This window comes from Cebidichthys violaceus, unplaced genomic scaffold, assembly GCF_023349555.1.
Source record: "Cebidichthys violaceus isolate CVI_PGR_0920_01 unplaced genomic scaffold, fCebVio1.0.p SCAF_9, whole genome shotgun sequence".
Taxonomy (NCBI): domain Eukaryota; kingdom Metazoa; phylum Chordata; class Actinopteri; order Perciformes; family Stichaeidae; genus Cebidichthys; species Cebidichthys violaceus.
In genome coordinates, this window is record NW_027176975.1 from 16,069,994 (window position 1) to 16,095,408 (window position 25,415).

Consider the following 25,415-nt stretch of genomic DNA (forward strand, 5'->3'; position numbering starts at 1 on the left):
AATAGTGACAAACACAATGACTAAATAGGCTTTCAGTATTCCCACAAATGTCAAATAAAACAATACTAAAATTGTATTTTATCAATTCTATGTCTTTTGGTGGGAAATAAAATGTTCAGAAGATAGAACTGAACAGTTAGTTCAATAAATATTTTGTTAAAAATTCAAATAATAGAAAATGTGTGTTTTCTGAGGGTGGAGAAATGCGTTTTTAAGATTTAAAATCATGACCGTGGTATTTTTTTAAATCCTGACTACGGCTCTGAACTAGTACTAGTACACTACTACTAAGAGTAGTACCTACTGGTACGGTAAAGTAGTAACATTACTAACCATCATCGTGTGTTCTTGATACTGTAAAACTCGTGTGTCCGACAAAAGATGAACGCATCACCACTTCCTCTCTCGCAAGCCGCGCCTGCTTAGCGCCTGGTGGGACAGAGAGACAGGGGGACAGAGGGGGGGGCTGACCGACCAACAGACAAACGACAGCCCATCAGCAGAAAAAAAACACACCATGTGAAGAAAAAGTATTTAAAAAGGGACACAGAGAGCCAACCTGCGAGGGTGAGAACGGATTCATTCGTCTCGCCACCACCACCACCACCGGGTCAGCGTGTTTAAACGGCTCGGAAGAGAGCGAATGGACAGAGCGCGAGAGGAGCAGGACAGTCTCACCAACGGTACGCACGAGCTCACTGTCCGTCTAACTGTCACGTTAGAACGTGTCTGTGTCTGTGTCTGTTCGTCTAACGAGTAACGTTCACGTTAGAACGTGTCTGTCCGTCTAACTTTCACGTTACACTGTCTGTCCGTCTAACGTTCACGGTACACCGTGTCTGTGTGTCTGTCAACGGGTTGGGGGTGGAGAGGATTCACCGAGTGAAACTTTTGAGTTGAAGGTTGTTTTCTTGTGAAGAGGCTTCTCGAGCGGGTTAATTAGTTAGTTTAAAAGTTTTATGTTGCTAACGGTAGTTGGTAGTTAACATAATGCGTAACAAGTGTCGTTTACCATTTTCTTTGTTCATCTTTTTATAGTGACATGTTGGTGACAGACCCAGTAACGTTACCATTTAAAAATAACTTTAGTGTTTCTTTATCGTGGAGGAAGTAGTCACTACGGCCAAAATGAGCCAATAAATCAACATAAGTGATAAAATCATCCTTTTTTTACTCGCCTTATGTGAGTCAATGCCGGTCAACTCACTCACTACACGTACTATAAACGTGGTAGTCTTAATTTAGTGTTAAGAGTTGTGACAGCGCTGTTTCCGCTAATAGATTTGAGTTAACGTAGGGAACACGTGGCTTACTGTTTGTCACACTGCCAATGTCGATTTCCAAACCATAGGCTGATTATACAGCTGAGGAATTTGTGATGGTCTCTCCCACTCCCAGTGTTCCCTCCACATCTGCTTTATATACAGTAGCTCTGAAATCAGGAAAATATGAGAGTGAGAGAGGCAATGAGTGAGTCCCTGGTTTTTAGGAAATACTCAAGGTTGATGAACAGCTGCGCAGCCTTGTGATGAGTGTAGTTTCCAGAAGTTGAATGTCACCAACTTCTTATGCTCTCAGTTAGTAGCAGGGGAGCAGGGACCACCTTGGCCCTTTTTATATGGTGAGGAATGTGAATAAAAACATAGTCTGAGATAGAGTTATAAAGACTGATGATAGGGGATCAGACCATCACAGGGCTCCCACTGAGGGAGGGCACAGACCGTGAGAATATGAAATCAAAAGTAAGTGTAATCAGCATTCCTTTCTTGATGACATTCCAGTTTAGGTACGGAGATATGGAGAGTTATCATCTCAAGTCTGGTTCAGAGACACTAATGGGATGATTCAGGGTAAAGTGGGTGAAGCGTATATTGTGGCCTGTGCAAATGACTGGACCCTTGTTGAGCAGCCCTTGATTGTACATTGCTTTGTTTATGAATGGAAGAGGTTTGTTGTGCTCTTGGCTAAAATGATGACTAATTGGCTTGACAAGACAATGGTTTGCTGTGTGTGTGTGTGTGTGTGTGTGTGTGTGTGTGTGTGTGTGTGTGTGTGTGTGTGTGTGTGTGTGTGTGTGTGTGTGTGTGTGTGTGGCAATGATAGATAGTCGGATGATTTAAAGTCTGAAAGTCATAACTGTCATGGTGGCTTCATTTTTAAAGGGGCAGTTTTGCGCTTTTAACAACCTTGTGAAAGGTTGAACTTGCTGACTTTGCATTTTTATAGACTTATAGTGTAATGTCATTACAGTGTTACAGGGTGTTTGTGTTAAAGAAAAGTGCCATTGAAGCCTTTGTTTCCTGCAGTGTCATTTCCTTTACCCCTGCATGTTTGTGTGTGCAGGTGTGTGTCCATATGACCCTTCTGTGTGTGTGTGTGTGTGTGTGTGTGTGTGTGTGTGTGTGTGTGTGTGTGTGTGTGTGTGTGTGTGTGTGTGTGTGTGTGGCCGTGGCTTCAGATAACTTTGTGCTACCTCCTCCAGCTGTGTGAAATAAAGCGAGCGCAGACACGAGCTGGCGTACTCTCCTCCTTCCCTCCTGTAATTGGTGCCATCTGTTTTTGCTGTGTTAACATAGTCTGAGGAATGTTGAGATCCATTATTCATAACCTCCTTCGCCGCCGTGGACAAGAGCAGCTAATGTCAAACCAGTCAGGATACGCTAACTGTTGTTTTGAGTAGACCCTAATAGAGTAATAGTCTTTTTAAGACCCACATCAGGCATCTTTACCTGGAGGTCCATGAGTAAGATGCTTTAAGGGCAATTGGCTGTTTCCCCACAATCAGCCCTTTGGTCTTCCTTCACCTCCTACTGTTTTTACTCTCTTTTTATCTGCTCTCTTGGTGTCTTCTTCCTCCTCTCAGGTAGCAGACACTTATACCATGCCGACGAGTGATGGCCCCAGCCGCTTCCCGGTCTTTGCGGCTCCGCCCAACGGCAACCACCAGAGGCCCCCGGGTTATGTCCCCGGGCGGGTGGCTCCGGTCCGCTCACCACCGCCTGCTAAAGCTCCACCGCCTCCCCCGATAAAACCTCACGGCCCCCCGCCGGCGCGTCAAGCTACTTTCAACTTGTCGGAGGAGAACCAGCGTAGGGAGCGGGCTCAGAGCCTCCAGCAGAGAAAGAACACATTTATCTGTTTTGGAGTGTCGATCGGGGCTTTCTTCTTCACCCTCATCCTCGTCCTCAGTCTCTCAAGTGGAGATGTGTTAGACGGTCAGTGTTACGAATTCTGATTCAAATGTTTAGGTTTTTTAAAACGTATATCTTTTTATTTATGCTGCAGATGTGTTCCCTTTTGTGTATACCATCTGTGTAATTTGTCACTGATCGGCCATGTTTGCAGAGAATTGTCCGGATCACAATCCATCACTTAGTAGCTGGAACCCGGGCCACCAACCAGAGAAGGCCGTTATTGTGAGGAGGGGACATTTGTTAAGATTGGAGGCTTCTGCTACCTTCCATACGCTAACCATCCAGTCAGGAGGTAAGCACCGCATGATTTATTAAGTAACGTTTTGAGTTGTAACGTTGATAAGTGGCATCGCTCAGCAGATCAAGTTCAGCTTATGGATATATGTAACATACAGCACAAAGTATTTTTTTTCTTTTTCAGGTCAGGTAGTTTTCTCAGACAACACTGACGGCTCTAAAAACATAACCTTGAGAACTCGTCACATCCTCATAGAAGACGGTGGAGCCCTTCACATCGGTGCTCCCAAATGTCGCTACCGTTCCCGGGCCACCATTGCCCTCGTGGGCCGCTCTGACGACAAGGCGTCCCCTGAAGTGCCCGGCATGGGCCGCAAGTTCATAGGAGTCCTGAGAGGCGGGACTCTGGAGCTACACGGTACCGAGAGAGTTTCCTGGTCTCTGCTGACCCGAACCGTCCCAGCCTCCGGTCTGGCCACGGGGGGTTATGCCTTCCAACGGAATTTCAGCAGAGGCATCAACTTGCGCGTTGTCGACCAGGACACGGCCGCGATGCTGTTCTCTGAACGCTACGACACACATGAGTCTCGTAATGACAGCCACCGGCTCACCCAGCTGCTGCGGACCCTCCCAGCGGGCCGCATTGTCACACTGGCTGTGGGAGACTCTGCAGTCAAAAGTCTTCTGGACGAAACGAAGAAGGCCATTGAAGAGAAGCTTGGCAGTAGATTTGTCTATGATCTCAAATACAGGTAAAGAGTGCCAGTTTCTTAACATGGGAATGTTATACAGACTTGTAAATGATTTGTTTTTCAAATGAAATAATGAAGATACGCATGGTTTGATTGTTTGATGTTGCCCTGGTGTGTGTCTGTTGACGTGAGTGTGTTTGTGTCTCAGCTGTGTTGCAGAATGTGCCAGCTCTAGGAGAGTTTCTGGTGTTTCTCCATGGTGTGTTGTCCTTGGGAGTGTTTCGTTTACTCTTGGTCTCCTGGGGCTGATAAAGGCTGTTAATGAGCTTTTGTGTAACAACTTACGTAAGACCTCTCACTTAGTTGGACTGACGATACTAGCATTCTGTGCTATGTTCATCTTCCCTGGGAAATGATCATTTGTGATTTTCCTTTTGATTTGTTCCCAGTTATTCCTCTTCCTGTTTCCCCTGTGTTTTTATTGTATCACGCTCTGCCAGAAAAGGAAGCACGTACAGGATAATGGGGTTACGGTTAGACAGTTTCCAGGATTTGTGCAAATTGTGGCAAAAGATTTAATGTCCGTCATGCAAAAGGACAGAAAGTGCTACCCTGATCCTTCCACTTAGCACTTATTGTATTCATACTAGTTTGTTGCACTTATTGTATTCGTATTACTTTTTTTGCACTAACTGTTTTTGGTTGTTTCTGCACTGTACTTTGGCTCTGAGTTATGCTCTGCTTCATGCTCTTAGATGCTTGTTTGGAAAAGGAAATGTACTTATGACTTCTGGTGACTAGTCGTTCTTTTGATTACCAATGTTGAATGCACTTATTGTAAGTCGCTTTGGATAAAAGCGTCTGCTAAATGACTGTAATGTAATGTAATGTGGTGGAGGCTTGAGTGTCGTCCTGTCAACATGGTTCTTTCTTTAAGCTCATAAAGTGAGAGAACTCAAGTTTAACTTGACATGACATTAGGTCTCCTGTTCAGACACTTAAACACATGCATGTACACATTAGTTTCTCTCATTTCACTCTCTGAGTTATTTGCTCGGTTATTTGGCTTGGTTTGGTCCGTGGTTGAGTGAAAAGCCAAGTGCTACGCCACATTGTCCAGTGTCCCATTTCTCCTACGGAGGGGGGGGTGCCAATTCTTCAAACTAATCCCCTCAAATGGAGCAGACGATATAGATCTTTGTATGCTCTCAGGTGCTTGTGTGGTTACCAATACGTTAATGCTGTGCACTCTCTTATTCATTTGTTGGAGTGGAGATTGTTATCTTAGCTTTCTGTGGATTTTCCTTGTGGGAGGAGGAAACGCAGAGCATGCATTTATGAGAGAACATGCAGTTTAATGTCTCGTTAAAGTCACATAATGTTTGGCCGAGTGACTTTAGCCTGAAAGAGTCTGGTGGTGAAGGCATATGACCTACAGGGTTGAGCGTAATGATGAAGTGTGGATCAGTTTATGACCTGTTATGGCCTGTTGCAGACAGACGGCAGAGAATGGAGCTGGCACATACTTGGAAACCAATTGTGGTGCTTGTTTATTGTGTTATTTTACGTCAGTGCTGTAACGCCATGCATACCTGGGTTCCCATGGGCCTGTTTCATGAACCTCTTTATCCTTGTAATCTCCAGCTCCAACCAAAATGTCTTTGAATTATACGTTGATCTCAGGGTGTCAACCATCCTTCCTGCCACATATATGAAACGGTTGCGTTGGCTCCGGCCTCGTGCCTGTTGATCTTTCATCTTTGTCCCTCAGGAGAGTACTTACACTTAACACACGTCTATGCTGATCTGCAGTGAATTCGCATTTGCTATTTCCTGTAAAACAATGAGGTTGTTAAAATGCTGGTGAACATCATAACAAAGATGGGGCAAAGGGAAACTGTGAAATGATGAAAGAGCCTCTGCTCCATGTCCCTGTACACCACACTAATGCACAAACAGGTAGCAATAAATAGCAAAACGGCTTTAAGCTTTATTGGACTCATTCAGCAAAAAAAAAGGTGAAATAATACATTTTTAAAAAGCTAAGGCCATGATGTTTGAAACATCCAGCGGTGCGTCTTGATTTAGGTCATACGCCTGATTCCTTTCGCCATCCACACCCTTAAACTCTGCTTAAATGATTTTAAGCCTCTCCTTCATATTTGATCATTTAAAAATAATTTTCTTGACTGTTTGGGATGAGGAAAGTACGCCAATTATTCCTCTGAGCCTATGAACACCCTTCCTGAAATCCTCTGCCCTTATTTAATAATCCCTCCAATTCTCTGATGTCATTCTTTTAGTTTTCTATCTCTCATTGTGTTTTTATTATTATTCCACAAATGACATTCGCTCTGATATTCATCAGAATATGTGCTCTGTCTTCATCACACATCTAGTCACTAGTTTAATACCTGTTTCAAATATGTCCATGCGTCTGTTATCATGTGCTATATCTGTAGTCTCAGTGGAAGGGTTGTGTGTCTGTGATCGATACGTCTTCAACCTGATGCCTAACACACACACACACACACACACACACACACACACACACACACTCAAGAACAGTGAAACTTCTAATGCAGTTCAGGTCACACCCTTCCTCTGAATAGTTGTCTCATCTGTAAGATATTAGGTCATTTGTGTGTTCTGTTGACATTTTCACTGAGACTGGTCCACAGCTACTATCACCTTCCAGTGGCTCAATGTGATGGTTAGGGTCGTCTGTCACAAGTAATCGGTCATGTTTGGTGCAAAGTTATAGTCTCATTTATAACATTTGACATAAAACTGCAAGACTATGATTAAACAGGCTTCATGAAGTACCATTGACTTCTCTGCACAGCTGTAAAATGATAAAAGATTGTTATTTGTAAATATTTGTGAGCCACTTAATTGATGAAACAAGTGATGTAATATTGAACAAGGAATGAGTGTTGACAGTGAATTCGGAGTAACTTTCAGCTGTAGTTCAACGTCATTCATTTCATCATCCAAAGAGAACATATGTTAAACTAAGGCCTAGAACCCGATCACCTTTTTCTCCGTGTGAAACTAGTACTACTGTAATGTCTGAAAATGACTCCATCTCCTTTCTGTCTCTCGCCCACTTTTCTCTTCATCCTTTCGGTCTGTCCAGACAGGCGTGGGCTCTGGTCTCAGTGGTCGGTGGTGGTAATGCATCATGCTCAGAGGATGTTAGGGAACACGAGAACCACGACACAGGAGGCCGAGCTCTGGCGAGACAGAACTTCACCACTGTGGACGGAGTGGGCTTCTTGGTCACAGCCTACAGCGAGTGGAAGAACGGTGAGAAACGGCTTATGATGGTTTGAACGCACATGGTTCAGTGTTGTTTCGGCCTTTCATTTTTAGTGCTTAGTTTATGCCTTCTGTCATTTTGTGTATGTTTGCTCTTTGTCTGTAGTTATTCACAGTAACAGGCTTCAGATGAAATGGTCAGGCTTCTCTTGCTTTGAAGTGTAAAGGGTTTGGAGGAAGGTGACAGGTTGAGAAATGAGGTTTACCAAATGCCAACTGCTGTACAGATCAGTCACCTAAACATTAAAGACATTCTTGTGCCTCAATGTGTGACGGTGGTTTTGTGACCATGCCGTTATGACAAATAGCAGGTGTTCAGGCAGGTGTGTGTGTGTGTGTGTGTGTGTGTGTGTGTGTGTGTGTGTGTGTGTGTGTGTGTGTGTGTGTGTGTGTGTGTGTGTGTGTGTGTGTGTGTGTGGCGTCTGTTTGTGGTTCGGGTGAGTCACTAGCACACCCGCTTTATTTACTGTGTTTCTTTATTGCGGCCATGCATGCAACACCTTGTAAAATACATTTTGACTCAACACATAAAGTGTGAAATTACAATATCTCTGTGGTTATTGAGCTATTCAGAAGCCAGGATCTAAACTGCTGTTAAGTGTTAAAACATTACTTCACTTTGCAGTTCTGTAGAAAAAATGCAAATTACTATTTTGTATCTTTTGTTCTGTTATTCTCTTGTCTTTCTTCCCCATTTGATGGGTATGAAGAATAAGCGTTTGTTCTTACTTGAAGAGAGCCTTCGTAAGATCCTTTATTTCTCGGTACAATGTATGTGTATTAACGATAATAAAAAGGCATCAGAATCCAGTTTCATACTATTTTAGTGTCTTGTCCTTCATGTTTCATCTAAATGAAGTGCAATGCCCCCCCTTCCCCTTAGGTTTTCCCATCTCAGGCTTCCAGGTGGATGCTGTGGACCAGGTGGTGCTGAACCTGCAGGACAAAGTGCAGCAGACCTGGCAACCCGGGGATCAGGTTGTAGTTGCCAGCACAGACTACTCCATGCACCAGGCTGAAGAGTTCACCTTGTTGCCCTGTTCTCACTGCCGCAGCAAGCAGGTCAGGATACAAGGTGAGGGAGAGGCCAGTGGTGTGTGTGTGTGTGTGTGTGTGTGTGTGTGTGTGTGTGTGTGTGTGTGTGTGTGTGTGTGTGTGTGTGTGTGTGTGTGTGTGTGTGTGTGTGTGTGTGTGTGTGTGTGTGTGTGTGTGTGTGTGTGTGTGTGTGTGTGTGTGTGTGCGTGCCCGTCTGTCTGTGAGATGTCGCCACTATAATGGAACTACATGACACTCTGCTTGTGGTGCTCAAAGCACCAAAATAATACATGTAGTAACTATGATTGAAAGAAAATAGATCTTACATGAAACTAGGTCTGTGGATAACCAGGTCATGAATTCTGAAAAGAGATATTGCTGTTGTAATATTGTTGGGTGCTTTGAGCATCACAAGCCGAGTCCCATTATGCCAATATCTCCAAAACTAGACAACTCACACTAAAACAATCTATATTGATAAATAGCACTACATATAAGAGTAAAAATATGTATTTTAGGGTGAACTATTATTTTAGTGTTTCTTGTAGTCTGACCCAGCTTTGTACTACAGGCAGCATTTTGAGATGTTCAATTTGTGGAAAATGTGGAAAAAAAGGAAGGAAGATATGTGGGGAAGTACAGCACAGTCATATTTCATATTAGAAAGCTTGTTAAAAGACTCATAGACATGGACATTGCAGATCTTACACTAATTTGTCATTATAGTCAATAAATGTGATTAAACAATGTGCTACTGTTCTTGTGATCCAGAAAGATCTGATTTCCTGTTTTGGTGAAGTAAAAGTATTGTAATAGCTTTAAAAGAGATTGCCAGCTTATATTATTATGAAGTAACCTTGTCTTATATTAACCTCAGTGGTTGTTTGGATTGAGAATCATCGCTCCTGCTTCACAACCTCCTTCTTCTGCTCCTCTAATGTCCTTCTCTTACAATCTTTTAGTTACTTGTTGTGCATCTCCCTATCAGAGTTGAATCCTTATCTCATTCCTCTGTCAACAAGTGCCAACTCCCTTCCTGGAGGGGGCAGGGTGTGTGTGTAGATTTTGTGTTGCTGCTTTAAAGGAAGGGCTGAGCAGCTGGACTACTGCTGTGCGTTATCATTGGCAGCTGCACCCTGTGGGTATGGGTACTCTCTGCGATGTCGACGAGCTGATTATTTTGCGTCTCATATGTATTCACTTACTTTTGCTTTTACATGTAAATTATTTTGGTAGGTTGGTTTTAGGGTATGGGTAGTTGTTTATGTTTGAGTGTGTGCTGCTAGGCATACTTCCTGTGGTTGACAGTTGGAAACCCGCCATGTCCGGAAAGTAGTTTAGTTTAAATGCCACTTCCTATTTATTTCAACATTTTATATTAAGCTGGTATTTTAGTGAAAAGGTCTGACCTAAGAAAAGGTTCCACAAGAATTTTAAGCCAGAGTTTGTTATGGTCTCCTCCATTGTTCATATTCTTTCCTGCTTTATTTGGATGAGATGGAATACAGTGAGTAATTTACATTTGTAATTATACCAAGTAATGACTTCCACCTTTTCCATGTTTTGTCCAATTGCACACCAGATTTGTCTTTATTAAAGTCACTCTGTTGCAGCATATGACCAAGCAGTCTGTTCTCTCCAGGGAGGCCTCAGTACAACCATGTTGGAGAGATCATAGACGGGGTCGACATGCGTGCTGAAGTGGCTCTGCTCTCCAGGAATATTCTCATCTACGGAGAAATGGAAAACTCGTGCTACGGAAAAAACCTGTGCCAGTTCTACAGCCACGACACCTATGGGGGCCACATTAAGGTAGGTGTGTGTGTGTGTGTGTGTGTGTGTGTGTGTGTGTGTGTGTGTGTGTGTGTGTGTGTGTGTGTGTGTGTGTGTGTGTGTGTGTGTGTGTGTGTGTGTGTGTGTGTGTGTGTGTAAGTTTACAGCACAGGCTCTTGTTTAAACTGTGCTCTATATGGCAGAGACATCATACTCTCTGTTTATATGCTTTCCTTAATGAGAGGGGTTATTCATGGTCTTAGTTCACTTCTCTCAATCCCATTCTTTTTTTTTTTCTTCTCCTCTCTGCCTCCTTATGTCAAACTTTTTTCATTTTTATAGAGAAAGATACGCAGCATGTCAGTCTAAACAAATACTGATGACATCAGACAGATTTAGGTCAAACATGGTCATACCTGGAGCCTCACATCCTCCGTGACCGACATGGGTTGCTATATACTAGGCAATGAGTTCACAATCATTTTGTTAATGATGGTCACATTTCATTCACTTTGATGGCAGATACACAATAACATTCCTTAGGTTCTATGTAACTGCCCCCCCCTGTGCTTAAGAAAATAAACCCGTTTCTTTCTTTTTTTGCTACATTAACTGTCCCCCAAAAAACCCATTGACTTATGTTACACAATCTGCCTCTGAAATGATTCCTCCCAACCCATAAACTAGCAGACCTCAACAACAGAGCATCACACACATAGTATTGCATATTTTCTCAATCCATTTTTTACGCTCTCCCATCTCAACGTAGATAGAAAACGTATGGCAGTCTTATCAGCCAGTTGTAGGAATATGTATATATGTATGCATATGCGTGTCTTTGCATTGATGTATATACCCGGCAAGTAATTTGGGCCAGCAAACGCAGCGTATATGCTGCAGGAACAATTTGTGTGTGTGTGTGTGTGTGTGTGTGTGTGTGTGTGTGTGTGTGTGTGTGTGTGTGTGTGTGTGTGTGTGTGTGTGTGTGTGTGTGTGTGTGTGTGTGTGTGTGTGTGTGTGGGGGGGGGGAGGAGAAGGAGGAGAGAGAGAGAGAGAGAGAGAGAGAGAGAGAGAGAGAGAGAGAGAGAGAGAGAGAGAGAGAGAGAGAGAGAGAGAGAGAGAGAGAGAGAGAGAGAGAGAGACTATAATGGAACTACATGACACTCTGCTTGTGGCGCTCAAAGCACCAAAATAATACATGTAGTAACTATGATTGAAAGAAAATAGATCTGTGTGTTGCAGTTAGTTGGAAGGATTGGCCAATACTTCCTTAACAGGAACCAGACTGTGGATTATGCCATGCCCACAAAAAGACCTCCTAGGGAGCATTGTACAGCATAACTGTATTGGATTATTTATTGATTCATGTTTAACTTAATTTCCTCCCCGGTCCATTTGTTGTTATGCATGTGCGTATTTTATGTGTGTTTAGCTTTTAATTCATTCCTTTTATAACTCCCATTACGTATTCATCGAGAGAAACATCAGTGTGATCAGTTTGACATACCGGGGCACGATGCCAACAGAGCTAGAGTTCATATCCCACTGGAATCCTAGACAAACGCAGAGAATTGTACTGTAGACCTAAACCTTTAATTGGAGCAGAGTGGGTAGACAGTTAGTTTACTTTTGAGGCATAATATGAACCTGGTGTTTTTACTTTAGCGGTGTATAATGGCTCATTGTTCTTGTTTGATTGATTTTAAAACCACCCTTTCTTTTGCGACTGATCCGCCACTCTTGCCTCTTTACTTTCTCTCTCTCCCAGATCCTTGGGAATTTCTCATCAGTGCATCTGTCCCACGTGGAGCTGAAGAACATGGGCCAGCAGGCGGAGCAAGGCCACTACCCCCTCCACTTCCACATGTGCGGGGACGTGGACCAGAGGGGCGGCTACCGGGAGCCCACCTACGTGGACGGACTCTCCATACACCACTGCTTCTCCCGCTGCCTCACCATCCACGCCACCAACGGTTTGCTGGTTAGTAAAGTATTTGTCATGAGTAAGTCTCTAATGTATGCGAGGGCAAAAGAAAGATCGCTGTATCTGTATATTTAGAGGGTGTCTAAGACAACTCCTACTAATAAGAACCATGCGACGTTAGCTGTCATCAATTACATCAATTGCAGATTCCATCGCTGGATTACTGCAATGGCTTGTTTCCTCCTTTCTTTTTCTTTCTCTCAATCACCTTCTTTTCCTTAATCTCTTTCTTCAAACCTTCCTTTCCCATACTTATCTCGGTTATAGAATGATCTGTCTAGAAGTCTCTTTGGAAAATTAATCAATAGTTTTACAATTAGTCCCTGTCTTTGGACAAATGTCATATGGAAGTATATAATATTTACGAGTTCACACGAGTATTTCTGTAGACTACAACGTGTGTGTGTGTGTGTGTGTGTGTGTGTGTGTGTGTGTGTGTGTGTGTGTGTGTGTGTGTGTGTGTGTGTGTGTGTGTGTGTGTGTGTGTGTGTGTGTGTGTGTGTGTGTGTGTGTGTAAAAGTTATGCTCCCTCTTCGTGTGTGTGTGTGTGTAAAAGTTATGCTCCCTCTTCATGCCAAACGGGGATAGATTATCTTTTGTCCTTGAGGCCGTTGGATTGAAAGCATTCGAGGAAATGGAATTTACAGAGTTTTGAATAACATTGTTTGACTCTGCTGTTTTTCCTGTTTCCCTTCTTGCACAATGGCCATGTGAATATTCTCTTGATACCACCCTTCTCAACATGGCATCAGATCGGTGTAATAAAGAAAATGTCCTTGGAGGAAATTATTTCAAGAATTTTAATTTTAAGTATTTACAGAGGCAGGCACATCAGTCGGAATGTGGTGTATTTCCCTGTGGGTTGTTGTTCCAAGATGGACCAGCACATGTTGTCTCACCTCTCTTGTTTACTCACATTTTCTGCATATTTCTTTTAGGAGCAATCTACCTCTTCCTTGGAAAGGGAAAGCTTGCCAGAAATGGGATTTAGAACTGTATTTATTTTCTAAAAATCCTCATTTGTCTCTTGTTCTCTTTTTAAGTACTGTGTGGTCTTCTTTCTTTGACCCAGGTGAAGAACACTGTAGGCTATGACACATTGGGCCACTGTTTCTTCCTTGAGGATGGGATCGAGCAGCGTAACACTTTATACCACAACCTTGGCTTGCTCACTCGACCCGGGACTCTGCTGCCCACTGACCGCAACGAGACCCTCTGCACCAGTATCAAGGACAAAGTCTACAAGGGCTACACTCCCTCACCCAGCACAGAGTGCAAGTAAGAGATGAGGATCATAACGTTGTGTGTCTCTAGGCTGGAGATACAATTGCAGAGCAAAGTGATAAAAGACAACATGAGTTTCTGCACCATGAACAAGAGCGTGTCTATGCATTTCTAGAGTGTATTCTAGTGAAGTCAAGAACTCTGGATTACGACTTGTACTTTGTTACTTTACAATACTGTACAGTTATATCATTGGTGTTAACAAAGTGTGGGTGTAATACTTATTTACCAGTGAAAATGCTGTCTATATGTTCACACACCCTTCAGAATTGGGTGTGTGAATCTTGATAGTTTTTAACGTCTACAACAGATCCATTACTGCTCTGTAGGGACACAGGTTTAAAATGAGTATCTCAGAAACTACATTGCACTTCAATTTTAGAGTGTGGTTTTTACTTGTCACAAGTTATCATATAGTTGTAGTGCAAATCCTCTGAACCATCATCATGTATATATGGAGGTTCATTTGTTGCACTGAAGAGAAGAGGCTATTTAATATACAATGCCTAAACCATCCACCAGCAACAGTTGCAATACAAAGACCCCTTTTCAGCATACGACTGAGGATAATTGTAATGACAGATAATGACAGTTAATAGCACTTGCCGAGCCCTGGCAGCTGTGAATATGCCAATATATTGACTGTAAACTATCTTAATATTTATGTTGGGAAATATAGTAGAGACTGACCAACTGTCTTATCTTTGAAAACACAGTCCAGTTGAGACAATTCAACACAAATTTGAAATCTCTCACACTGACATTAAAGTCTTTCACTCTCTGTCTCCTCTCAGACTATGGCTACACTATAACCAGGTTTCCCACACAGACACTTGACAGAGGGTCCATGTGAAAGAGATACTGTAGTCAGTATTGGTGTGTGCGAGAGATATTGGCCGGGTGGTTTTTATCCATGCAATAACAACCTCTACTCTCCACGGGATGTTTTTATAGCAAAGTGAAAAAAGTGCCTCTGTAAGAGAAGCAACAAGGTCTCTGTTTCCAGGAGAGTGTGTGTGTGTGTGTGTGTGTGTGTGTGTGTGTGTGTGTGTGTGTGTGTGTGTGTGTGTGTGTGTGTGTGTGTGTGTGTGTGTGTGTGTGTGTGTGTGTGTGTGTGTGTGTGTGTGTGTGCGTGCGTGCGTGCGTGCGTGCGTGCGTGTGTGTTGGAGAGGTGGATTATTAAGGGAATTTTAAAAGATCACAGGATTCTTTGATCTCTGTCTTCTGCTTATTAGTCTTAGTCTTTGTTATGCCACTGTATTGCCTTTTTTAATATCTTTTTCATGCAGTCATGCCTGTGTGCTACGTCTCTGTCTGTCTGTGTGGTTGGTGTTATCCAGGGCAGTTTCAACATTCTGGATCGCCAACCCCAACAACAATCTCATCAGCAATGCAGCCGCTGGTTCTCAGGTAATAACATCAGAGTTATGTAAGAAAACAGCTTCAGCTTTTTAGAAGTCATTAATAAAATGAATGATCAACAAGGGGGGCCCTCTTATTAATTTATGATATGAAGCTGACATGGCTTTGGTGTTTCTGAACTTTTCATAATGAAAATTGAAGATATTGATGCTCATAACGAATTGATCCTTCATTAAAATGGGATTTAACGGGCTTTAAAGAGGGGGGAATTAACATGGGGAGACGACTCTCTTGCAGTAGAAGACTCGTCCCGTATCTTTTTAATTTTGGTATGAACGACATGGAGGTCCGCTGGGGAGGGCTGTGTACTAAATATTGGTCGGGGTATGCTTGTGAAATTTAAGTTGTCTGTCCATATCTATTGAACCGTAAACTTTAATGAACTTCTGAGCTCATATGAACTCGTACACCTGGTTGATTCTTTCTGTAGGGCTTGACCCACATGTAGTATGACATCCTGCCCGGTTCCACATATTGGTTATGTATGTTTCTCTAATGCTCTGCCTGCAGATGATGATGCATCTATGACCCCCAGATAATGAAATTCCTGATGTTGGCCAGCTGTTCCAAGAACATGATTTATCCGCTCATCTTTCTTCCTTCCTGTTCCAGGATGCTGGCATATGGTTTGTGTTCCACAGCTCTTCCACCGGAGACTCTCATGGGCTGGTACCAGAGACCAAGGCGGAGCTCACTCCCCTCGGGATCTTTTACAACAACCGTGTACACTCCAACTTTAAGGTATCGTCACAGAAGCTGATCAGAATTTAGTTTTTTATTTTTGTTGTAGTTTGCTGTCGGTTTGTGTTTTCTCTTCCATAAACAGGCCAGTTTACCAGCCGCCAAACCTCCCAGTGTCGTCTGTCTGCTTCTGTGTTTTATAGAAACAAGAGAAAAACAGTAATCATAACTTGTTAAGAAACATCGACATAAGTTAATGCCTCTTCACTTGGTTCTTGCAAAAATAGACACACACACACACACACACACACACACAGTGTGTAGACTCTACAATAGCGCTCTGTTGTATAATGACAGAAGTCGGGCAGGTGAACTGTAAGTTCTTTGTTCAGCCTGACCACAGCAGCCTCTCTTATAGAGGAAGGAGCCCAGAGGTTTAAGGGTATACCTTGCTTATACCACAGGACCAACTCAGAGCACAGGTTTCCATATACATAAGACACACAGACATAACATTTTTCCTATAATTTCTTTTACAATTCATTTTCTAAACGTATGAAACTAATCCATATGTTGTAGACTGTGTAAATACACTTTTTCATGCACATTTTACATTTTTCCCAGGAATTCTGTTTACCACCTTTCATACTTTCCGCAGTACCCTGTACAGCATTGACTCTATAACTCTGTTGGCCCAGGATTTAAATTTAGTACATTTATTATTGCCTCAAGCCCCACACTGTAAAATAAACCAGTAGTCTTGTTAATGTCAGTCCAACAGAAAAACATCTGTAGCCCATCTTGGATCTGTAACTTTAGTTTTAGGGTGCTTTCACGCTTTTAGTTTGGACCATTTAGTCCATACTAATGGAAAAAAAATATACATTGTTGGATTTTGGTTCTGGTCCGGTTCCTGTTAACACCGACCTTTACAAACAAACCAAGAGGAGTAAACGTGAAGTTATACAGGCTGACAGGTGACTCGTTGATTGGACAGTTATGGCAATTGTCATCCAGCATAATCTGGACCCACGTCAGAATATCCAATTCTGGTGACAGACGGACGTTTATGAAGCACGTTAATGCTTCTGATCTGTATATTTAAGTTATCTGGTGTCACAAAGAGCTCACAAATAACTGATTATAAGCATTATTAGTAATCTTAGTCTGCAAGTTGACCGCTCATTATTATGAATAATGATTAACAGGTTGAGACAGGATTGTACAAAAGCATGGTTACACGCATGAGGCTCTTGTACAGTAATGATTCCGAGCTAATCACTTTGGGAACTCTGATACACACTTTTTAAATGGACTTAATAAATTGACAAACTACACAGGGTCGGACACAAACACAGCTATTTTAACTATCTGACCTATTAATTAGCATACGGGCATACGGGTTGGTTTACATTAATAGGTTATAGCCTATACATGGCATTATTCTGATAAATAATAAGATCGCTTTCTGAAAGATTTCACCATCAGCTGATGGATTTATTAGTAGTTTTGCTTTTAAAATCAAATGTCTAGTGTTATAGGTTTCTATAGGTCTGAAAGCACCCTTAGAAAACATTTGGTGTTTTACTTTAATCATACTTCCTTCTTCCCAGGCAGGGCTGTTCATTGATAAAGGAGTGAAGACCACGAAGGCTAGCGCTGCGGACCCCCGGGAATACCTGTGTCTAGATAACGGTGCCAGGTGTGTATGTGTGTGCAAACATGTGTAATAGCATTTTACATTTTGAGGAAATATAAAGTCAGTCATTAAGTTATTTATTAATCTCAAAAGTTTTATAAGAATATTTTTTGTTTGGATGGTTGTGAGTGTACGTAAATTGCTAGTGACTTACAACTGACTAGTATATTATACTGCACGGTACACTGTACATGTTTATGTCTATAGCTGTGTACTGTTAGGGGTCTATAGTGGCTAATGTTAGGCATCATAGTATATAGTTACGCCATGTAAATATCACGGTATTTGTGGTTTACGAATGTGTAAATGTTTGTGAATTAAGTTATGTATATACCCCAGCTGGATATCTTCTTGTATGTCCATTGACTGGGATAGATAGATGGCTTTACACTCTGTTACTGCATTTTAGGGGAAGGTCTGTCAGGTCTGTGTTTACAGAGAAAACAAGGCTTCACAGATACAGTTTCCACTCTCCCTACCCAAATACAGCCCTCAAGTAGGTGGAAAAAATCTTGCATGTCCACTGAGACTGCTGGCCAGTGTGTGTGTGTGTGTGTGTGTGTGTGTGTGTGTGTGTGTGTGTTTGTGTGTGTGTGTGTGTGTGTGTGTGTGTGTGTGTGTGTGTGTGTGTGTGTGTGTGTGTGTGTGTGTGTGTGTGTGTGTGTGTGTGTGCGCGCGCGCGCGCAGAGGTATGTGGGGGAGGATTTTAAATGTTGAAATGTGTACTAAGTATTAATATTTCATGAGAGAGAGAGAGAGAGAGAGATTGGATATTGATATTGATAGTTCCCAAAGTATTCCCTCTGATTTATGTGATCCACTGACCTTTTCGTCTCTCGCCACATTCAGGTTAGTGTTTCCTCTCAACCAACACTTTGGTTAACGACAAGGTTTTTAAAGAAAAAAAGGAATGTATCCAGAGCATAAATAATGATGTTGAAGGAAGGCGCTGATCTGAATTGAGCGCCACCAATAGGCTGATTTTTGAAGACCACAAACCTCCTCTTCAGTTTGTACACAAGATATTTCCTAATCTAAGAGATGGCCGTACCCCCCACAGTGGCGCTTTAAGCTTTTAGTCTAGTTATGAATTATGGCTGTGCAGATTTATAGTACAATGAGGTTATGATTATCAGGTCCATTAGTCACTCAAAACCCTCCAAAAGTAAAATTTGGTGTGTGTGTGTGTGTGTGTGTGTGTGTGTGTGTGTGTGTGTGTGTGTGTGTGTGTGTGTGTGTGTGTGTGTGTGTGTGTGTGTGTGTGTGTTCGTGTTCTTGTGCATTGGCCTTGATGAGGACCACATGTGCAGGAAAAGTAGGAGGCTTGAGGGGTATTGAATGTAATCAATGGAAAGTCAGGAGGATAATAATAGAAATGCATGTGTTTGTCAGATTCCGACCACACCAGAATGCTGACCCTAGTCGTCCACGGGTGGCGGCGGTCATCGACACTCTGATCTCCTTCAAGAACAACGACTTGGGAGCGTGGATACGGGGAGGTGACATCGTCATCCAGGACTCTGGGTGAGACGACTCATAGTCCTGGTCATCATGAGCATGATGTGATTAATGCAATGTCATCATAAAAACCTAAACTGCCATATTCAAAATGATGCTGGCAATGCAATGTTATCCCACATTATCCGCAGTTTGTTATGAATTGCTTCTTTTTCCACACACTTACCATTTGACCCGACTTTATGTTCAAAGCTGGCTTGATATCAAGTGGTAACCATTGATTGACAGGTCAGTTTTTATTTCCCGCCATCATTTTGAGCACACTCATCCAACATTATCGGGGAAACAAAATAGTAAGATAAGGTTCATGTTCGGAGGACCTACAGTTATGTTTATCTTATTTTGTAACTTACAGGGATGTCATCATTTTTATCATCATTATTTAAAACTATCCAGGTTTTGGACTCCCATCAATTATGTCCAAAACTGGTCAATACCATGCTCATGGTATTTCAAAAACCTACATGTGTGAGACTAACAACTATTTATTTTATCTTTCTCTGAGCAGATTTGCAGACAATGGAGTAGGACTGTCTTTTGCCAGGTGTGTATTTCTAAATCACTCTGCTCTTAGCATTATGATTATTTTATTCAGCCATATTTGCTTTTCACATCTCCCTGCCAGATGAACTTGCCAAAAAACGTGTATTAAAAAAGTATAAACATTAACAAACAGTTGTCCTGTAAAGTTGTGAAATGTTTACATATGTGTATGATATGATTTAAAAAAATATTCTATATGCCCTTATTTCCTTGTTCTCCAGTGATGGCAGCTACCCAAAGGATGAAGGCTCCAGTCAGGAGGTGACACAGTCTCTGTTTGTGGGTGAAAGCCGGAACAGAGGAACCAACGGAGGACAGAATAAATACTGGGGTTTAGGAGGAGCTGATGCTAAGATGAGGACACTGCCTAGAAACAGGTGAGGGGGAGCAAATGGAGGAAGGGATGAGTCGTTGAAAGGAGGGAAGATGTATGCGAGGAATAGAGGGAAAATCCAAATCAAACCAAGTTTTCTCAGGAATTGCAAGGGAATGTGTTGGAGAAGTTGGCAAAGAAAAATATGCTGGGAAAAACAAACAGGGAAGAGAGCGCCAGCAAGGCAATCAGGTAGTTGGACAGATGGACAGCTGAGGCTGCTACAGCTGCTTTAAGTCGTCGGTGTACTTGTGAAAGGAAGTTCTGTGTTGACCGACTTTCCTCCAGTGATATTTTAGGCAGTTTTATGAAAAACTGTGATGGCAACACTTTTCGTAGAAAGGGATTACTCATCATAGCATTTGATTACTTAACAGGAAGGAGAGGATTTTCTCTGAAATTAATGGGAACTCTGTGTCACCAATCCCTTCCTTTTGTTTCTATCTTTTTGAGTTTTTGATAATCTTTGGAAGGGAACATATGAAGATATGGGTGGCCGTGGAAAAGTGGAGAGCATGGCTGCCTTTCAATCAGAGGGTCGGTGGTTCGATCCCCTGCTCTGCTAGTCTCATGTCAATGTGTCCTTGAGCAAGACACTTAACCCCCAAATTGCTCCCGTAGCTGCGTCTACGGTGTGTAGATAGATACTGAATTGTAAGTTTTGGATAAAAGCATCTCCTAAATGACTGTAATGTAAGATCTCACTAGTTGTGCTCCCATTGAAAGGTAAACCAGATGGATTTTTGACAAGACTGAATGTGTTGCACTACTTTTCCCTCACTGACGATTTTTTAGATAGGACTTCCATTAGGAGGACATTTATAGTCTGACTGAGTGGACAATCCTAATGAGAGCATAGGTTTGAGCTTTATGTCCCCTCTCGTCTATCTCTCTCATTACAGAGATTGTTATACAAGAGCAGAGCAACATAAGCAAAAGACTGGCTAATAGCAGCCTTTTTTTGTCTCAAGAACTAGAGTTAATGCCAGTTTGTGACCACTGACACCACTCTGTACAGCATTACAGCCATTTTACAAGCTTCCTGACTGCACTGTGACATCTGGCTCAGTCGGTTCGTCTGTCGTCATCCCGATCACTGCCAGAGCTGCTGCCACGCTCTCTTTTTTGTCAGAGAGAAGATAGTTCCACTAAAAGAGATGAATAATTTGATCATTTAATTAAAATTCTATACGGTTTCATTAATATCAAATACAAAGTAATTAGTTTCTTGACTGAGGCAAAGTAAACACAGAGAGTCTCTATAATTTATTTATTGCTGTTTTTCCTGCCTCATTCTGTCTCGTCTGTAGGACTTTCCCAATCCGAGGTTTCCAGATCTATGACGGTCCGGTGCGACTTACTCAGAGTACATTCCGTGGATTCATCCCCACACCAGAACGTTATACCAGCGCAGTTGGATTCAACTTGAAGAACACGTGGCAGCTCACCCCACAAAATAATCTGTCCCAGCTCAACTTCCACTCCACTGTAAGTAAACCTCCATTTTTGACATCTAGGCACACTATACAGTTCCTGCTTTAATATTAGAATTATGTAGATGAATACAGTGCAATACAATGACCTGGTAACACTGAGACGGAAGCAGGTATACTTGCATACATATTCATTTTACAGTGCTATAGCACATTGTGTCATGTTCACATTGTGTCTTCCCTTTAATAAGCTTATTATAGCTCATAACAGCCAATGACTGACACTCAAGGTGCAAGTTTCACTCCCAGCTTGTCGTCTTTGACCATATGACTTGGGGTCATGTTACATTTTAGGTACTCCCATGTGACTCCTCTGGTCCTGTTTTCAAACATTGTATAATTAGTCAGTTGTTTTTTTTTTTTGTCATTCACTCTTCCTTCCTCTTTATCTATTCTTCTTACTTTGTTGTGTTTTTTCTGTTTTGTGGATTTACTGCTTTTAGGAATACAGTAGTTTCTATATATCTTTTTATTTTGAGAGTCTTCACCCTCTTTATACGTCACTTTATGTGTCTATTGTCTTGGTACATGGGGTCTGTCTGTTTCCTCATTAGAAAAGTGCTCCTATTTGTTCTTCATGCCAACAACCCTCCCCTCATATTGATTGGATCACAACTCAGATCAGAGTTGCCAGTTATTTGAAGCATTAGTTAGACAGAAGGACAAGAAATGGTGACCCCTTTCAGTCAGGCTTATTGATAACCATTGTAAATACCTACTGCCATCTTGTGGTGGTGTGGTAGTAAGGCAGCACAGTGCTCTGCCTTTACTTAAATGTGAGTAATTAAAACATGTAAGCAAATATAACCATTTTTGTTTATCTTCTGCTCATCAAATCAGATAATTTCACTCTAAAACTCATCCTAAACATAAAGTAAACTTTTCCAATTCCAGTAAATAGCAGTTGCGTGAGCAATCCCTAACAAACATTTGACAGAGGTGGCACTTAATAATAGCCTGAATAGATAAAATGCTAAAATGAATATGGTGGCCTTCACAACACTCTTTGCAAATAACATCCTCAGGTGGATCTGCGGACGTTCTTTGGTCGCCCGGGGCAGTGGTTTGAAGAGAACGACCTGGACGGAGACAAAAACTCCATCTTTCACGATGTGGACGGGTCAGTAACGGGCTACACAGACACCTACGTTGGCAGAGCAGACAATTACCTGATCCAACATCCTGGCTGTGTGAATATGTCCCAGTGGAGTGGAGTGATCTGCAGCGGCCGCTACTCTCAGGTACATCATGACAGGGCCTGCCCCCCCTTCTCCTGTTGGTCTGTCCCTCTAATGTAAAACGTGCACTCATCCTGACACTTGCACTCCACCACATCCGCTTCTCCTTCAGGTGTACATCCAGACCCAGGGAGCCCCCAACCTTAGTTTATCCATCAGCAGAGATGAATACCCTGCTGCTCCTCTGGTACTGAGGGGGATCAACAGCCAGGGGGCACTGTCTCAGCAGTACCAGCCCATCCTAATGATGAACAAGAGCTACACTCTGCACTGGAGTGGGCCTGCACCAAGAGAGGTTGTCCTCTCTCTCATCAACTTTGACAGGTGAGTAACATGAGTCAGCAGCATGTATGTGTGTGACCACGCCTGCTGCAAGTCATTTGATTTCTGTAATGTCTTGCAATTTTTGAGAGATAATGAGAATATATTTTTCTCTCTAAGAAAGCCATTGAACGACAAGACCGTCACTGCATTACATTGTGTTTTACAACAGTTTTGTTTATTGTGTTCATCACATTAAAACTACAAATTGTCTTTGGAGAAGCTTTGTTTGATGTAATCTCTCTCTCTCTCTCTCTCTCTCTCTTTCCCTTGCCTTTTTTCCGGTTGCTCTCTCTCTCTCTCTCTCTCTCTCTCTCTCTCTCTCTCTCTCTCTCTCCTCTCTCTCTCTCTCTCTCTCTCTCTCTCTCCCCCACACACACACACACACTCTCAGAGATGACTGGGTGCTTGTGGGACTCTGTTACCCATCAGACCCCACATTTCAGATCATGGCTGACATCAATGATAGACAAAGCAACACCTTTGATGACCTCACAGACTACGGCACTGTGTCGTCCCTTGTAGAGCTGGAGAAGAGGCCGATGGAGAGGAAGTACTTCTTTGACCAAACTGTTGGGTGAGAACAAACAAAAAATCCAATCCTCTCTATTCCAGTATGCTCAAAAAGAAAGGGCGTGTTAAGCTTTGAGAGTTTGACTTGTTTTTTTAATCCTGACTTGCATTGACATACAAAGGTCATCCTTCTCACACTGATGGCTGAGCAGTCTGAGACTGAGTCTGCCTGATTTCCTTCAGTTAATTAAACTCTGTTTCTCCTTCCATCACACCCAGCTTGTTGTGGCTTTACCTTCGAGCCCGGCATGGGCGTGATGGACACAGCTACTGTTCAGCAAAAGGCTGCGAAAGAGTGAAAGTCATGGCCACCACATCCTCTAAACAGACCTGTAACTGTACATCCAAGGCCTACCCCAAGTACTACAAGACACCCTCAGCAGTAGTACCTATGCCAGCCCTCAATACACAACCCTGCAAAGGCTGTGGTGCTAAACAGGTATAAGTTGCTACATTTAAGATAAAGTCTGTTAATCCTCATAAAAAACAGGCCACCACTGCTGACCAATGTGTGTCGGTCTCAGCTTGTGTTTTCCAGTGAGCCATGGACCTCCTACCTCCAGACACAAGTCAAGTCTCTCAGTAGCAAAGAGCAGCAGAAAGGAGACAACAGCTCCTTTATCACTGTGAGCATACCAGGCCCAACACATTACCTTATCTATATGATTTGAACTTGTGAATCGGGGTTTATTTAACCAATTTTTTTTCGCCTGTTACCTGCCAGGTGAATGAGGTGGCCATGCCCTTCACTCGGCCGGGGTACTTCCTGGTCTCAGTGGATGCCTGCTCTGGGAAAGTCACCAAGAAAACCTCATTTGCCAAGATGGACGCCAAGATGGAACAGTACCTCAAAACTGGAATACCTAATAGGTGAGCCAGGGAAAATAAGTTCACTCTGCATTTGCATTTCTGATATGGACATACAGTGGTATCAACATCTGGGACCGACTTTCCTAATTAGTATAAATATTCAGCAGCCCAGTGTAGGAGAGTTATACATATTATTGCTTAATTTACAGAAGTGTTTGTTTCTTCAACAGGTCTATAGTGCTCATGGCAACACGAGGTCAGCCAGAGGGCCTGGTTGGTGTAGCACCATATCTGGTCTCCTTTGGTTTGACCAAAGCTGCTGATCTGCACAGCAAAGGTTAGTGACAAGCATCCAAAATTGTTTCCCTTTCTTTGCCTGTCCAGTTATTGTATTTTGTGGCAAAGTTGCTTTTTTTTCTCATACCCTCTTATCGCTGCCTGTCACCACAGAGAGTCTTGCACTTTGGGGGTTCCAGGGTAGTTCCTCACCCCCTCCGTGGGTCTCGCTACAAGCCGGGCAGGGGGATGAGTTCCTGGGGCTGCAGGAGCGGTATTTGCCTCTGGGGCTGGATACATACGGCTGTACGCCACCTGAAGATCAAAAGCGCAAAGACCTGGAGCTACTCAAAAAAGCCACGGGACTACAATGACCATTGTGAACTGTACAACTTGACTACCCAGAACACTCTTGCACACAGATACACACACACATCCAGCTGATGAATGTGAACTGCTGAACCTTTTAATTTATTAACAATGGCAAAGATGTTTACCAATTTCAAGTGGAGAAAAGGTATTTTATTTTGAATGTGGTGAGTATTTTTGTGATTTTTGTGTGCGCGTGTATGTGTAAGTATACCTTGGGGCCATTGAGTCAATGCACTTTCCTTTTTAAAGACACAACTTGCCTTATCAGCCAAAGTGATCAAATGGAGCTTTATAATAACTCAGTTGTTTATCTTGGAACTGTAAAAAAAACAAACCCAAAGCAACCTTTAACATTTACCCACCAATCTTATTATTTATTATGTAGTAAATAAAAAACAAATTCATTTGATTGAGTCTGAAAACGGAACACAATGCATTAGATACACACAAGCCAAAAGGAAATTATGAAAATAAATTGCATTGTCCCTGAAATGAGACCACGTTCAATTGGTACAGAAAATTAAACAAGATGGATTAGACGAGCTCAGGTCAAAGGGAAATAATGAAAATAAATGC

The 25,415-nt window shown here is 42.4% G+C and overlaps 1 protein-coding gene across 1 annotated transcript in view; it reads left to right on the forward strand.

The window, feature by feature from the left end:
* Window positions 1–413: 413 nt before the first annotated feature.
* cemip2 (cell migration inducing hyaluronidase 2) overlaps window positions 414–25,415 on the forward strand; it is a 26,159-nt gene continuing 1,157 nt past the window's right edge. The window contains exons 1-24 of the mRNA XM_068703376.1: window positions 414–683; window positions 2,864–3,215; window positions 3,346–3,486; window positions 3,616–4,183; window positions 7,263–7,432; window positions 8,328–8,519; window positions 10,122–10,291; window positions 12,021–12,233; window positions 13,309–13,514; window positions 14,861–14,930; window positions 15,555–15,683; window positions 17,237–17,325; window positions 18,715–18,846; window positions 19,349–19,384; window positions 19,605–19,760; window positions 21,067–21,244; window positions 22,275–22,490; window positions 22,600–22,811; window positions 23,203–23,385; window positions 23,601–23,820; window positions 23,906–24,007; window positions 24,106–24,251; window positions 24,422–24,528; window positions 24,642–25,415. The exon at window positions 24,642–25,415 is cut by the window's right edge and continues 1,157 nt beyond it. Coding sequence (XP_068559477.1) covers window positions 2,882–3,215; window positions 3,346–3,486; window positions 3,616–4,183; window positions 7,263–7,432; window positions 8,328–8,519; window positions 10,122–10,291; window positions 12,021–12,233; window positions 13,309–13,514; window positions 14,861–14,930; window positions 15,555–15,683; window positions 17,237–17,325; window positions 18,715–18,846; window positions 19,349–19,384; window positions 19,605–19,760; window positions 21,067–21,244; window positions 22,275–22,490; window positions 22,600–22,811; window positions 23,203–23,385; window positions 23,601–23,820; window positions 23,906–24,007; window positions 24,106–24,251; window positions 24,422–24,528; window positions 24,642–24,841 — 4,170 coding nt within the window. The 5' untranslated portion in view covers window positions 414–683; window positions 2,864–2,881 and the 3' untranslated portion in view covers window positions 24,842–25,415. The remainder of the gene's footprint in view (window positions 684–2,863; window positions 3,216–3,345; window positions 3,487–3,615; window positions 4,184–7,262; window positions 7,433–8,327; window positions 8,520–10,121; window positions 10,292–12,020; window positions 12,234–13,308; window positions 13,515–14,860; window positions 14,931–15,554; window positions 15,684–17,236; window positions 17,326–18,714; window positions 18,847–19,348; window positions 19,385–19,604; window positions 19,761–21,066; window positions 21,245–22,274; window positions 22,491–22,599; window positions 22,812–23,202; window positions 23,386–23,600; window positions 23,821–23,905; window positions 24,008–24,105; window positions 24,252–24,421; window positions 24,529–24,641) is intronic.